General features: G+C 35.1%; 4 protein-coding genes across 5 annotated transcripts in view; all 4 read left to right on the forward strand.

Moving 5' to 3' along the window:
* LOC104769320 (trafficking protein particle complex II-specific subunit 120 homolog) overlaps positions 1-1,355 on the forward strand; it is a 5,474-nt gene extending 4,119 nt beyond the window's left edge. The window contains exons 10-11 of one of the 2 annotated variants that reach the window (XM_010493495.2): positions 11-772; positions 888-1,355. In XM_010493495.2, the coding sequence (XP_010491797.1) occupies positions 11-772; positions 888-1,111 (986 nt within the window). In that variant the 3' untranslated portion in view covers positions 1,112-1,355. Of the gene's footprint in view, positions 773-887 lie in introns of both variants that reach the window. The other variant, XM_019242419.1, reaches the window with a different exon arrangement.
* On the forward strand, positions 3,126-3,749 carry LOC104772205 (glutathione S-transferase T2-like). Its single transcript, XM_010496843.1, has one exon. It carries the CDS (start codon positions 3,126-3,128, stop codon positions 3,747-3,749), a length of 624 nt encoding a protein of 207 aa, XP_010495145.1.
* Positions 4,120-4,755, forward strand: LOC109131141. Its single transcript, XM_019241767.1, has 2 exons — positions 4,120-4,352; positions 4,425-4,755. Exons 1-2 carry the CDS (start codon positions 4,120-4,122, stop codon positions 4,753-4,755), a joined length of 564 nt encoding a protein of 187 aa, XP_019097312.1.
* On the forward strand, positions 8,014-9,519 carry LOC104769321 (myb-related protein 330-like). The gene is made up of 3 exons (XM_010493498.1): positions 8,014-8,381; positions 8,478-8,604; positions 8,701-9,519. Exons 1-3 carry the CDS (start codon positions 8,014-8,016, stop codon positions 9,517-9,519), a joined length of 1,314 nt encoding a protein of 437 aa, XP_010491800.1.

Genomic DNA, 16,098 nt, shown 5'->3' on the forward strand with positions numbered 1-16,098 from the left:
ATCCCTGCACATGTGAGTGACAACCTTCGGGATGAAGACATTGAAAGAGAGAGCAATACAGACAGCCTTGTCAAGATCAATCCCTTTAGGGGAAGCTGGGGACTACGGTTTCTTGAACTTGAGTTATCTAACCCAACAGATGTTGTTTTTGAAATTAGTGTCTTCGTTCAGCTGGAAAACTCTGCCAAGGAAGATGATTCTTCACCAGTGCAAGATTCTCCAGAGTATGAATACCCAAAAACAAGAATTGACCGGGACTATTCTGCTAGGGCACTGATTCCATTGGAACATTTTAAACTACCGGTTCTTGATGGTTCATTCTTCACAAAGGACCCTCCTCCTGGTAGCCCTTCGAGTAGTAGAAATCCGAGCTTCTCAGAGAAGAACACGAAAGCTGAGATAAACACATTGATCAAGAATCTCATTTCGAAAATAAAAGTCCGGTGGCAATCAGGAAGGAACAGCTCAGGAGAACTGGACATCAAGGATGCAATTCAGACAGCTCTCCAGACAACAGTGATGGATGTTTTGCTCCCAGATCCGCTAACATTTGGTTTCAGACTGGTCAGAAACAGTTTGGAGACGGACTCTGAGACAAAGGCTCAGTCTCCGTTTCCAAAGGGATCTGTTCTGTCACATGAAGTCACTCCTATGGAGGTTCTGGTTCGCAATAACACAAGCGAAGCTATCAAGTTGAATCTAAGTGTTACTTGCAGAGACGTAGCTGGACAGAACTGCACTGAAGGAGCTGATGCCACTGTCCTCTGGGCTGGTAAAATCCCTTTCGTTAAGTAATAACAATTTTGTGACATAGATTTTTGCGGGCATTATAGCGGTGTGTAGAAGGTGGGCTTATAGTTATAAATGTCCGTGACTTCTTTTGTCAGGTGCTCTTAGTGGAATCTCAATGGAAGTTGCGCCGCTGCAAGAAGCAAGACACTGTTTCTCACTCTACTTCCTTGTTCCAGGAGAGTACACGATGGTAGCAGCAGCTGTAATTGAAGACGCTAACAATGTACTCAGAGCAAGAGCACGAACCGCATCTCCAAACGAACCCATCTTTTGTCGTGGACCGTCTTTTCATGTCCGTGTTGTTGGAGGCGCACTGTGATCCGTTTTTAACCTGCTTTGGGCATTTTACTATGTTTGTTGATTTCACGAGAATCAATTTAAAGTTATGGTTCGAGTAATGGGTCATATATATCATATGCTTGTGTGTGTGTTTCTGTTTCTCTCTTTTTTGCCTTGGAGCATCATATGATCATCATGCATGTACGGTATGCTTTTTTTTTGGAATTTCATGGCCTCAGTTCTGAGACCTTTCTTCTCAAAGTAAATGGTTTGTATTCTGCTCAGTAGGTTCAGTTTTCAATGATAAAACGATTATACCATAACCATCCACATCGCCGTATACTTGGGCCGTCCCCCATGTTTTTTGGATTAAAAATAAATCGAAAATAGCCCATTAACCAAAAAACGTATTCTCAACGGGGACGTTTTTTCTCTCGTCGACTTGGCCACGTGTTTCATTCTGATTGGAAAGAGAAATTGTCTAGGGTAAACAGAAAAAAAAAATTTCGAGAAAAAACTTTTCGAGTTTCTCTCATACCTCGACGGCGATTCCATCTCTGTGGGTTCCGAAGGTGAGCCGATCATATCTCCGGAAGTTGTCGACGAATTCCGGTAGCCGATCTTCTCTCTATCCCGAAGGTGGTCCGATCTACAGTCGAGCTGTTCTGTGTCTCCCGAAGCCGAGACGAGAAGACCATTGTAGATCTCAGCCGCGACGATCCACTGTCTCTCACGAAGCTTGTCCGGCGGTTCAATCGTCTAAAATAAGGTATTTTTCTTCATCCAATTTAAGATTTTGCTGATTATAGTTTCGCTGATTAACCGTGTTTGTCGAAATAGGGTTATCGATTATTATCGAATTAGGGTTATCTGATTAACTCTGTGTTTAGCTTGATTCAATCGACTATTGTTTGATTTTTGATTTAGCGTAGTTTATTCTATGGTTTTAACTCAACATAAGGATTCTATGCAAAGATGGAAACTTGATTTATTCAAGATGATTTTTTCTACAACTCAATCTTCAAGTTAAACTCTCATGATCTCATCACATAGTATACATATCTATCTAAGAGGTTTAACCTTCAAACTAAACTCAATAAAAACTCAATGATGATTTTTTTTACAACTCAATCTTCAATGATGATGATTTTATCATCTCATAGTATACGTATTCTATACTAAACTTAAACTAAACTCTCATGATCTCATCACATAGTATACATATTCTATGGTTTTTATTTTACAACTCAATCATATATCGATGATGATGATTCATTGTGGTTTTTATTCTATGGTTTTTATTCTATGGTTTCTACATGATTTTTATTCTACAACTGCATCTTCAAATTAAACTCTCATGATTTTTATTCTATGGTCTTGTCATATTACGATGATGATGATTCATTGTTCTTGTTGCGTTTCTTATGTATGATCTAAATTGGACAGAGGGGTTTTTTATTTCATAGTTGTATGGTCTTAGCTGTATTCGAACTAGCTGGTTTGTTCATAGTTTCTTGTTTAGTCACATAAATTGAATGCATTTGTGAAGTGTACTTGTCATAAATTGTGATTAGACATTGGTTGTTAGGTCTTTATGTTTTGTTACTTATTGCCACTTAACTTTTAACCTACTAAACCCCAACCATCTTCATTCTATCATAACCCCTTTTAAAATTTCTTCTTCCACTATAAATCTCTTTCAACTTGCTTATCCATTCTATACTCTTCCCATTTTCTACTCGCTTATCCATTCTTTTCGCAACTCATTCTATACTCTTCTCATTTTCTACTCATTCTCTAATCCCTCCTCTTCATATGGATCCTTTTTATCAGTCTTCTACATACATAAACCTGCTTAACAGTCAAGAAGAAGGTGGGAATAATGTTGAAAACTTGCGATGGGATAGTTTTCCACCTTCTGGTCAGAGCAGCTCCCAAATGCCTCCGCACAGCTCCCAATCTTCTGAGGCGCCAACTCTTTCTCAAGAAACACCATTGGAGCGAAAGGAGAGAAAGAAATGGGCACCTGCTGATGATGAAGTGTTGATCTCCGCATGGCTCAACACTTCAAAGGATGCGTTGTCGCAAATCAACAAAAGCTAGGAAGCTTCTGGAAAAGGATTAGCCGGTACTATGCTGACTCTCCTCATGCAAGGAATGGTGGTGAACAGATGCTGATGACACATTGCAAGCAGCGGTGGCATAAGATAAATGACCAAGTGAACAAGTTCTGTGCGGCATTCGCAGCAGCGGAGAGACTGAACAGCTCTGGTCATTCTCAATCTGATATCTTAAAGAATGCACATGATATATACTTTGGTGCGCATAATAAGAGGTTTAACCTAGAACATTGCTGGTATCTGTTACGGTTTGAGCAGAAATGGCTCAACCTTAACACTATTAACACGCCCCCATCTCAGCCTGCAACAAAGAGGAAACCAGCCACCGAAGGTTCACAATCATCAAGCTGCAATGTTGAGGAGTGTGAGATAAGGCCAGAAGGGATCAAGGCTGCGAAGGCAAAGAGAAACAATGCATCGGCGTCTAACGTGAAGACTCTTGCTGAGTATAAGAGCATGTGGGATGTCAAGAAAGAGGAATTGGCTGAGAAGGAGAAACTACAAAAGCTGGCCATCCTTGACACTCTTAGCCAAAAAGGAACCCTTGAATGCGAGTGAAGAAGTTATCATGAACAAGATAGTGTCCCAGTATTTCTAATAATAACTCGGCTTTTGTTGTTTGTCACCAAGATAGTGTTTGTTTCTAGTATTTCCTGTTTGTTGTTTGTATGCATTGTATGCAATGTAACTCGTCTTTGTAACTCGGCTTTGTATTCTATCTAAGTGTCTTTCATGTTCTATATTAAATGAATCTACTTATGTTGTTCTTTCATGTTCTATATTATCTGAATCTATCTAAGTGTCTATCATGTTTTAACATTTGTTATAATCTGAATCTATCTAAGTTTCTTTCATGTTATATATTAAATGAATCTACTGATGTTGTTCTAATCTGGTTCTTCTTGTTTTTCTGCAGATTAACTCAAAAATGGGCCAAGACTATAGCTACTCGCAACCTGATTCATCCGATCACACTGAAAGGTACTCGATGGACACTGCGGAGAGAGAACTAGAAGCGTTGATACTTATGGATGAAGCTGAGAGTACACCGAACAATGCTGAGTCGAGGCAATATCCACCTCAACCTGAGGTTGAGCATGGATTCCCCAAGCAATGCTATTGTGGTGCGCAACCAATACTATCCAACTGCTACAACAGAAGGTTTGTGATTTTAACTGTTATGATAACTCTATTAAGTATTACTAGATATTATAACTCTGTTACATGTTGCAGGTTCTTCACATGTCCAAATGTCGATGATGGAGAGATGCATATACACAAGTGGTGGGATGTTGCTGTAATGGAGGAGCTGAGAGACAATGATAGACGATATGAAGTTCTAGCTGAGAAGGTAGATTACTTGACCTTATTCAATGAGTATGAATCGGACATCATTCAGGTAAGAGATCAGTGTTACGCAACTGAACAGAAGATGGGTACTTTAGAGAATGTAGTTTATGAGCTACGTAATGAAAATAGGCTTAGAAATGTAAATGATTTGCTGGTTGTTGGTGTAATGGTTATTTTCGCATGTCTTCTAGGTATCTTGTTCATGTATACTTAAATCTTGTTGGTGTAATGGCTAGTTTCTCTTTGCATGTACTTGTTCTAATCTAATGTACTTGGTGTAATCTAATTTTCTGTTTTGTAATGACTTTCTCTTCTCCATGATGTACTTGTTGTTTTTCTATCATTGTTGTTTTGTTATCACGGAGACTTGTTGTTTTGTTATCACGGGTACTAGTTTTTATTCACAGATACTTGTTTTTTTGTTATCACGGAGACTTGTTATTTTACTATCATTGTTGTATTGTTATCACGGGTTATCCCTACTCTTCTATTATATATATGCGATCCTATCAAACCAACAATTTCAAACCAACTTCACATTCACCCCAAACAATATCAAAGCAACAAAACATACAAGTTAATTCTCCTTTTCTCTTTGTCTCTTCCTTTCTCTTTTTTTTTGTTTGAAATGGGATCATCTTCAAACCATTATCATTACCATGGAGATGATGATCATTATCACTACCAAGCAAATGATAGTGATCATTTTGATGCTTATTTACAAAATGTTTATGATGTCTCCCAACATATCCCCGAGCCAAACCAGCCACACGATAGAATTTTTATCGAGCGAAACCGGGAAGAAGGCCACAATAATCTTTGGAATGATTATTTTAGTGACACTCCCACATATCCAGAATATTTATTCCGGCGACGGTTTCGCATGCACAAGCCACTGTTCATGCGAATTGTGCAACGTCTCTCTACCGAAATCGAATATTTCCGCCAAACCCAGGATGCAACCGGACGTGCTGGTCTTTCACCTATACAAAAATGTACTGCAGCAATTCGTCAATTGGCATATGGTACTTCGTCTGACAGTGTTGACGAGTATGTCCGAATTGGTGCTTCGACAGCTCGAGAATGTTTGCACGAATTTACCGCCGGCATCATCCAAGTGTTTGGAGATGAATACTTAAGACGTCCTACACAGGAGGATCTACAAAGACTACTCTTTCAGAATGAACAGCGTGGATTTCCCGGGATGATTGGTAGCATTGACTGTATGCATTGGGGGTGGAAGAATTGTCCCACGGCTTGGAAAGGCATGTATTCACGGTCAACCGGAAAACCTACAATTGTGTTGGAAGCAGTAGCTTCGTATGACCTCTGGATATGGCATGCCTTTTTTGGAGCTCCAGGTACTATGAACGATCTTAATATTCTTGATCGATCTAATGTTTTTGATGACATAATAACCGGTCAAGCTCCGGAAGTCAACTACGTTGTCAACGGAAGGGAGTACAACTTGCCGTACTATCTCACTGATGGTATTTATCCAAATTGGGCAACTTTTATTCAATCAATCCGACTTCCACAAGGTAGGAAAAAATCTCTCTTTTCTAAAAAACAAGAAGCTGTGAGGAAAGATGTTGAGCGTGCCTTTGGAGTCTTGCAAGCTAGATTCGCCGTTATTAAAAATCCGTCTCGTTTATGGGATAAAAATAAAATGGCAAATGTAATAAGATCATGCATAATACTCCATAATATGATTGTCGAAGATGAACGACATACATACAGTTACCGAAATATTGTTTCTGAATTTCAACACGGAGAACATGTGGATCAAACATATACCGTTGGTGCCGCCGGTGTGGGTTCAAATATCACCAGTACGATTACTCGTCAAACAAGACTTCGGGATAAACAAGCTCATGACCAACTAAAACAAGATTTAATTGAGCATATTTGGACTAACTTTGGACATCTTCCGGATAATGAAGATTGATTTTAAAATTTCTATGAGTTGAATAAAATGTTTGTTATTGTTTTTATGTTATTTGTTTTCTGTTATTAATTTCTTAATTGTATGTTTTTGTTTTTTCAACTTTAAATAATTAATCTTTAAACTTTCAAAATATTATTATTTTATTCGGGAGACTAAATACAAATAGACACCAATGCTCATACTAAAAATAAGAAACTATCAAAATACTATTATTAAATATGAGGGACCAAAAAAAGTCCTCAACCAATGCACTTGCTCTATAATACTCCCCATAGCAATTGCCATAACTCCACCTCTGCAAACAAATTACCATTTATTGAAGTAGACACTTAAATTCCCCTAAGCTCGTATAGTAATGCATTTTTTTCTTTAACATTTAAATAGCCTTACGGATTATCAATAAAGTAAAAATTCATACTATAAATTATCTTTAAAAAACTTTTAGGATTGTTATATATTTTTTTCAGATTATGGTGGCACAAAAAAGTTTCTTTGTCCTCAGATTATGGTGGCACTGATGCCACTGTCAGCGGTTTTCTAAGAGGATTGTCCTAGTGGACCATTTCTACTGCGTTTTCTATCTGAATTACTATGCAACTTTGTTTTGTTAATTGAAGGAGAGAATCGAATTTGGTTTCATTTTGTTGTTGTAACATGCTTTCCTGTGGTTATGAATAAATTTAGTCAAGTACTGCTTACTACTTACTGGTTATATGTTAGTAATATATAGCGATTCCTTTATGTAAATAAATGAATTCTTTTATATATAAATTGTTAATACTTTAGTAAATTATTCGAATATTGCTAGATTTTATTGGGTGGGCTTAGACTTCTCCTAAATTTTATCCTTCCAAATAATTGTAGTCAACTAACTGATTTATTACATATATAAATTTATCATTGATGGTCTTTTCATTTACCACTTCGTCGGTTACAGATTTATTAAAACAAATATTAGAAAAAATATTTCAACAATTACCCTATGAGATTAACTCACTAGTTATTCCCACCACTTTAACCAGATATATAAAGCAAAATAATAATTATTCCCTATTTTCTTACAAGTTACACCTCAGCTACAGCTACTTATAAACCTACAATATAGTTCTTGTAATACATAATTTCCTTCACATTCGTCAATTATATTGAAAGAAGGCTTTACAGTCTGCATCATACATGAGCTAATGGCAGAACAAGAATCTTTACTAATTTACAGTCTTCTTTATTTTTGTATCATCTTACTTCTGAAATATATGTAATACTAATTTTTCTATGTTTAGTTGATATATTTCTATAAATTAAAAATATGGATGACTATTTTTTACTAAATATGAGGTTCTACTCTTTTTTGTTAATACTAAATAGTCAAAATAATTAATGGAATTCAATTGGTAATTAGTGTGCATTTTACTTGCCTCTCATTAAATTCTCATATTCCTTATTACCAGCTTAATTCTATCCCTCCTTTGTGCTCTTAGCTCTCCTCCCCATTCTACACTAAGCTTTTCTTCTTCTTTTTCTTTCATGGATGACCAGAGAATACGAGAGAAGAGCCTCGCCCACTGCGCTGCACCGCCGTTGACAGCGGTGGAGAGGTTCTTGAACAGCCAAAAGAGCGGTGCCTTGTGTTTTAAGACACAAGAGCGTTCTATAGACCGACCTATTTTCAAGACGGCAAGGGCGATTGAGACTAGAAAGGACAATAAAGAGAACATGATGATGTTTGGTCCGAGGAAGGGGAAAAACTTGGCCGTTAACAGCGGAAACCGAAACGTTATTGGAGAAATGATCGTTAAAGGTGCAACTACTAGAGATTATCAAAAGAGTACTACTTGCAAGAAGCGACCATACAAGAATCTGATCAAAGGCCAATGGACAGCCGAAGAAGACAGGTATATATATGTGTATTGTATGTAAATTTTCGTGCTACTTCGTGCGAGCTTGCGTATATGCCTATGATTCTCTGTGGTTGCATCCATATATTATAGGAAGTTGATAAAGTTGGTGAAGCAACATGGAGATAGGAAATGGGCAATTATCTCGGAGAAATTTGAGGGAAGAGCAGGCAAGCAATGTCGTGAGAGATGGCATAATCATCTCCGTCCTGATATTAAGGTTTTAATAGATCTGTACTCTAACAAAGTTTATATGAAATTCTTGGGTATATGAAAATAAAAATTAATGTATATATTTGTTGGTTTTGTTTTGTAGAAAGATAGTTGGAGTGAAGAAGAAGAGAGAGTTTTTGTGGAAGCACACACCCGAATCGGGAATAAGTGGGCAGAGATCGCTAAACTCATACAAGGAAGAACTGAAAACTCGATCAAGAACCATTGGAATGCTACGAAACGACGCCAAAACTCGAAACGAAAACACAAGCGTACGAGAAACGTGGATAGTAACAGCAGCGACATCGATGATCTCTCTCCATCCGCTAAAAGGCCATGCATTCTCGAAGACTATATTAAAAGCATCGAGAATAATGATAAGGACAATGGCGAGAACATCTTTACTACTGGTGGAAATAATGTTGCTCTTTCTACTTCGAATCTTGATGACGGAGACTCTACATCGTCGCTCTTGGATGATCCTTATGACGAAGAGCTTGTTTTCTTGAGAAATATATTTGCGAACCACCCAGTTTCTCTCGATCACATGGATTTGAGCCAAGGTTCGGATGAGATAACCCAGTCTTCTTCGTCTGGTTTCATGTTCAAGAACCCTAACCCTAAACCTAGTTCGCACAACAATATTGTTGGAAATCAGCTTGGAACAATGGTCACAGCAGAACCTGCCATGACTTCCCACCTCGCATCTGACATCTACTTATCTGATTTGTTGGACGGCACGGCGTCGTCTTCTTCACTTTCTTTTATGTCTTCCAACAACAGTGAACATGCCGCTGAAAACGAGTTGTTTGTGCCACAAGCTAACTCCACTGGCGAAAGAAGAGAAATGGATCTGATAGAGATGCTCTCTGGTTCTTCTACTACAGGTGGTACTAATAACATTTGGTTCCCATTGTTCTAGCTATATGAGTTATGACCATGTAATGTCATGAGATCATCTCATATTGATCATTCCCTTCTTTTTGATTTGATTTTATTATTTTCATAATATTTTCTTCTTTACATGTTTATGCTTTTTTAATCAGAATAAAAGAAACTTATATATAGTTGGTAATCGATCTTTTCTTCTACTTTTGTGTTAATCTATTTTCTGAATGGTCTCATGTTAAGTTATGCATGCTTTTCGTTTGGTTCGTTTTTACGGTTTAAGGTGAAGTTGATTCTCACATTGGCCAAAGTTTTCAGGCAAAACGTGGTCTTTAATGACAATACTTAAAAGGGTAAGGTCATATGAACGTTACAAATACGTTATATAACACTTCATTGTAAATTATGAGTCACAAANGAACCCTAACCCTAAACCTAGTTCGCACAACAATATTGTTGGAAATCAGCTTGGAACAATGGTCACAGCAGAACCTGCCATGACTTCCCACCTCGCATCTGACATCTACTTATCTGATTTGTTGGACGGCACGGCGTCGTCTTCTTCACTTTCTTTTATGTCTTCCAACAACAGTGAACATGCCGCTGAAAACGAGTTGTTTGTGCCACAAGCTAACTCCACTGGCGAAAGAAGAGAAATGGATCTGATAGAGATGCTCTCTGGTTCTTCTACTACAGGTGGTACTAATAACATTTGGTTCCCATTGTTCTAGCTATATGAGTTATGACCATGTAATGTCATGAGATCATCTCATATTGATCATTCCCTTCTTTTTGATTTGATTTTATTATTTTCATAATATTTTCTTCTTTACATGTTTATGCTTTTTTAATCAGAATAAAAGAAACTTATATATAGTTGGTAATCGATCTTTTCTTCTACTTTTGTGTTAATCTATTTTCTGAATGGTCTCATGTTAAGTTATGCATGCTTTTCGTTTGGTTCGTTTTTACGGTTTAAGGTGAAGTTGATTCTCACATTGGCCAAAGTTTTCAGGCAAAACGTGGTCTTTAATGACAATACTTAAAAGGGTAAGGTCATATGAACGTTACAAATACGTTATATAACACTTCATTGTAAATTATGAGTCACAAAAACAACTTTCATATTACGTTTAATTTTCCCCTATATGGCACTTTTTAAAAGTAAAAAAATATCATTTGAAGTAAAAAATAATGTGTTTATTGCCTTTCAGTTTTGAAAGGAAATATTATGTTGGGATCGTAACAGTCGTTAGATACTAGCTAGCTAGCTAATTAAAAATCAGAGTAATAAATAGTTTAAAGTAATTACTACAACTGTACAAGTTAATTAGAATTAGAGCTTATGTAATGAATGGTTGTTAGTCTAGCTGGGAAAAAATGATTATGTCTGATCACATCACTTTTACGTATATTATGCAAAAAATTTCCCATATGCAAACATATGTGTGTCTAATTTTGGAGGAATTGACGTGGGCCGTGGCAAATAGAGCGGCCCATAAGGTGAATATGGACCATAAATAGCTTAGTATATCACAATATTTAGTCCACTCATTGATTCAATGATTTAGGTGTTGAAATGTGTGGTAAAGTAACCTTGATTTTGTCGCACCTTATCAGGATCAGCCTAGGTCGATTAATTTGCTTGAACTTTAGCTTATTTTCTATTTTTTCAAAATGTCCATTATCAGTCAACTAATACATACCATAGTCATAAAGCAATTCATCTACGCCACATTGGATTCCAAGAATAATGAAACCAGAAAATAAGAGAAAAGAGAAAAACAAGAGATGCTAGCTACTTCAGATTGGCCTAAGATTCCCAAATAGATGTCAAATGCATAACCAAAAGTAAGCAAACAATGTGGAGAGATATGGACAACACAACAGAGAAGCATTGAAGATGAAAGCAGAGAAGAGTGTAGAAGTGGTCCATTGTGCAGAATTTAATTTCATTGAAAAATGCTTCTTCTTTTTTTTTTTTTCTTTTCTTTATTGATGTCTGTGGTCCAATTTTGGAAGTGGACAAAGCCTAACTTTGTGGTTTTATAAGAGAGGCGAACAAATACGCCACTCCTTATATTAGCAAAGACATATGACATGTTTTTATGTTACTCTATATTATTATTCAACCAATACACTACTACATTTGACCAAGAGATTATTGTACTATTGTATCATCACCCAAACTCAAATTCGTTTAATGCATATTTATCGACCAAAAAAATCATTATTAAACTTTTACTAGATTATGTTTTATTTTTCTTTAAAATTATATGCTATATATAAAACCACAAAAGTTCGACGTTTCATCGTCAATATGCTACGAAAACGTGAATATGGCCACATCCTGACGTCTACATCTGGCTAATGTACAATTCAAAAGTAAATATAATAAGATAAAAAGCTTATAAGACTACACAAATTGGCTTATACATCTTATAAAAAGCTCTACACGGAAAAGGTTGGATGGGGACACATTTGTAACATTATTTGATCAACAATGTATTGAATTGTTTGTGGCACAGTTCTGAATGTTAAGTTGAACACAACTCCGATTAGATATCTAATAAGGTAAACAAATATTCTACAACTGAGTCATATTGGATTACAGAAAACTGATTATACAAGAGATATTGTATATATATATATATATATATATATATATATATATATATATATATATATATATGTGTGTGTGTGTGTGTGTGAAAATGTTTAATTAGTTATAAATCCAACAATATCAATATATGTATTAGATTAGTGTTTATACATGAATTATCCTAAATTTCCAAAATTATTTATCAAATTTTTGGAAATATTAGTGCTGATATATCTTTTGTTTGTCCAGAAATGAAGGATAAAAATTGATTATTATGTAAAATTTAATTAAAAATCTATAAAATAATGTTTTTATGTAAAAAAGTATATTCGATTTTCCACCAATCATAACACTATTCTTTTGGCACAATAGGTAATGGTCACAACACAACAATGTCTTCACCAAAACCAAAGAACTAATTGAGTAAGAAGGAGAACCAGAGACTTTTTCAACAATGTGGATAACCCCAATCTCTCTTTCGCACGCGGGGCCATATATATCACTCTTATTTTCTCCGTTTTGTCTACTTTCAAACGTTTCCATCTTCTTTTTGTTGGATCGTTTCTTCATTTTCATTACTTTCTCTATTATTTGAAATGATCGTTTAGATTGTTTATAATATATCATGGAAGGTTGGGATTAAGATTATTATTATTTTCTTATATCTTTTAGAGCAGATGATGAGATTATGATAAACGTTTTTGATGAATGAGGTTTTAATCTTAACATAACATTGGTTTAGAATTCGGAGCAATATGACTTGCACAAACCTGTGTCTTTTGCTAGTAACATGCATTGTACAAATAAGGCTAGTTCCATCTATTATATGTTTCTACCATTATTGAAAATACTATTTCAGAATGAGCCATGAACATATATTCGTGCGTCGCTCTAGTGTGATAACAATGATCTTGTCGTGATCGACGTATACTTTTAGGCAATGAATAAATGCCACACACGTATAGTCAATGAGACCTCGGTTGCTTTTTGTTGCGAGCGTGATCAAATTCCAAAAAAAAAAAAAAAAGCTTAAACGCTTCTCATTTCTATTCATCTACCGGATTTAGATAAATCCTGAATTTGCACAAACCTGATCAAAAGTGCACGTCTAATATGTGACTCGTAATTTTTTTTTCCCTTCTTAAATGCTTATATTTATTAAGATATGCAACCGAACAAGAGTATCCTATTTCAAATAATGTTCTCAAGCAAAAAGAATTTTAGTAAGTATTTAGAGATACTCTAAGATGCTATAATGTGTATTACGAATAATAATTATATAATAAAAAGTAAGTCACTGGAGGAACAACTTTGGCATCGTTACAAAACAAAGTGAAAGATGGAGAAAAAACATCCTTTACGTTCCATCATTTTCAATCCACAAACCTGACAAAAAGCTTCCTATGTTCTTCCTCTACTCTTTCTTTATAATATAATAAATTATTTATGCTTTTTTTTGTAACTCATAATAAACCTAACAATGTTGTCTATATTGTTAGGTTTCTCCTAATCTTCACCTATCACAAGCCAAGTGTATACAACAAAACAAACTAACAAGATTAAAGCATCATTATTATAATTTATAAGCATCATCCTAGTATTAGATTCACCTGTTTCACAAACATCTCGCCAATTTAAGGCTTTTAGCAAACAATTACACGTCATATTTTTTTAGTTTCTCTGCCATGCCGATCTTCGGAAAATAAAATATAATATCAGATTAATCTATATTTTGATGAGATGATATTGTTCGATAAATATATTTAAATGGTGATAGTTGACAACTTGACATGTCACCAGCAATCAAATACAATCATATATCCTTCATCACACACATCCATGTTTCAAGGTTAATAATATTGCGCTATATCTTAGTATAATATAGTACATGTAAGTTCCATATCAATTTTGATATTAAAATTTGACAAAATCCATTGGAAACCAATATATTAGTGTTAACAACCCCAACTGTCATTTTGATTTGTGTTAGACATCTGATTTTTGTTACAAATGAATACAAATCAAAGCATGTAACCAAAGCATGTTAACAACCCCAAATGTCATTTACTCTAATTAAATGTCGCTAATATGGATAGCAAAAGTCGCTGATAAGATTCTCTGTACCACCCTATAGTCTTAGCTTGGTCCGAGACCAATAAATATGATTAAGTATGTCCAAATCTAATTTCAAACAAACACTTTTAGGGCTTGTTTATCTAAACGTAGAAAACTAAATAATCGGTGGTTACGTTGTCGTTAAATCAGTCATCTCGAGGTGCAAAAGTTCAATGTTGAACTACATACAATATATGACCCCAAAAAAAAAGGCTCCGGCTACAATTTTCTTATCCGGTTTATTGCAGGTCCTACACAATGCATATCCAAGTTCAAGGTTTACTAGTCAATATAATCAACTTAGCGCATTGCATTGCAAGTGCTTGTTTATATATTGCAAATTTGATCAAGAGAAAAGAATACAATATTTTTTATTTTCTTTTGTTAAAAAAAAAGAATACAATATTTAAGGAGTAGATTAGTTGAGCCGTGGGCCGTAGGGCACTCCGTCGTCGTTTCTCGTACAAAAGAGTGTGGGGACGACAAGAGTTGTTGTGAAATTGACGAATGTGATCGTTAATGTGACCTTCTTTTGTCCAATCATGTGTTAGATGATTCGACACGAAATGTAGACCTTATCGCACCGGAAGTTTTCTCGACACATGTCTTTACTCCTTTATTCATCACTCACCTTACTGTTTGGATATTTTGATATGGATTCAACTTTGTCGTTTACTCTCATATCATCCTCTCTCGCGCACGCAATAGAAAAGAAAAAAGGTTACAAAAATCTATCTAATAAATCTTGGACGCAGTTGATGGCTACCAACCTTCAATAAAAACACGAATCATATTGTATCATTTTATGAAGAAAAAAGAACTGTTATATATGTCCACTGGTTACTAGTTACCACTTTCATATAAACGCCATTTTTACCGTTTGATATACTTTTTCCAAAAAATGGACCTTTCGAGAAAACGAAATTTGAATCTTTTTAATTATTATCACATAGACGGAGGATGAATTTAAAAATACACTAAACAAGGTATATAGAGAGGAGTGTGGTTGGTTGGTATATATATAGGTTTAATTTATACGACTAGTACATGTGTGGTAAAATAATTTAGTTTAATGATTTTATCCAAAATAATCTTTGGAAAGAGGTCGTTTGCACTATGAAAAAAGCTTTCATTTATAAGTCTGGATCATGCAAATATCTTTTATACAGCCAAATACTTTGTTGTACGTAAAGTGAAATATGTATTTGATTTTCATGTATGTATGATAATAACTCATGAGATGATAGTTCATAACAAAACTAATATTCTAATATATATATATATATATATATATATATATATATATATATATATTTAATATGTTATTTTGATGGGAACAAATTTGTCGTACTTTCGATTAGACATCAATTACGAGCTTAAGTCAAGTTTTTTGAAATTGGTCCCCGACCCCCCACATATCTCTAAATTTTGAATATGTGTTTTTTTTCTTGGGGTCGCCAATGTGTTGTGAATTATTTAGCTTTTTTAACGTACAAAATTGGTATTTTCTTCTATTACAAGAAGAAAATAATGTTTGGATTTTTAATTTGTACGGTTAGATTTCGTTATCTGATCGCATGCCAATTTTTCAGGGACCACGATTCTGGGAAGGACTATCACGACACGTGTCCTCTGATATTATTTTTTTAAGCGCTGGGTAGTGACGTCATTATTAATGGTCCCCCTCCCTCTTTGCCTTTTTTTTTTTCTTTCTTTTTTGCTATTCGCTTACTCGTTTTTTTTATTCTTCTCAATTCATTTTAAAAAAAAATTGTTTAAATGTTTAATTACTCGTAATTTTTTTTTTCTGTATGAACAAACTATTCGTTATCTTGGTTATGTGTTATGTATATTAAAAAAAGAGACTACTGATAAGTGATAATTCCTAGCAATAGC

Source organism: Camelina sativa, chromosome 20 (assembly GCF_000633955.1).
Source record: "Camelina sativa cultivar DH55 chromosome 20, Cs, whole genome shotgun sequence".
Classification (NCBI taxonomy): domain Eukaryota; kingdom Viridiplantae; phylum Streptophyta; class Magnoliopsida; order Brassicales; family Brassicaceae; genus Camelina; species Camelina sativa.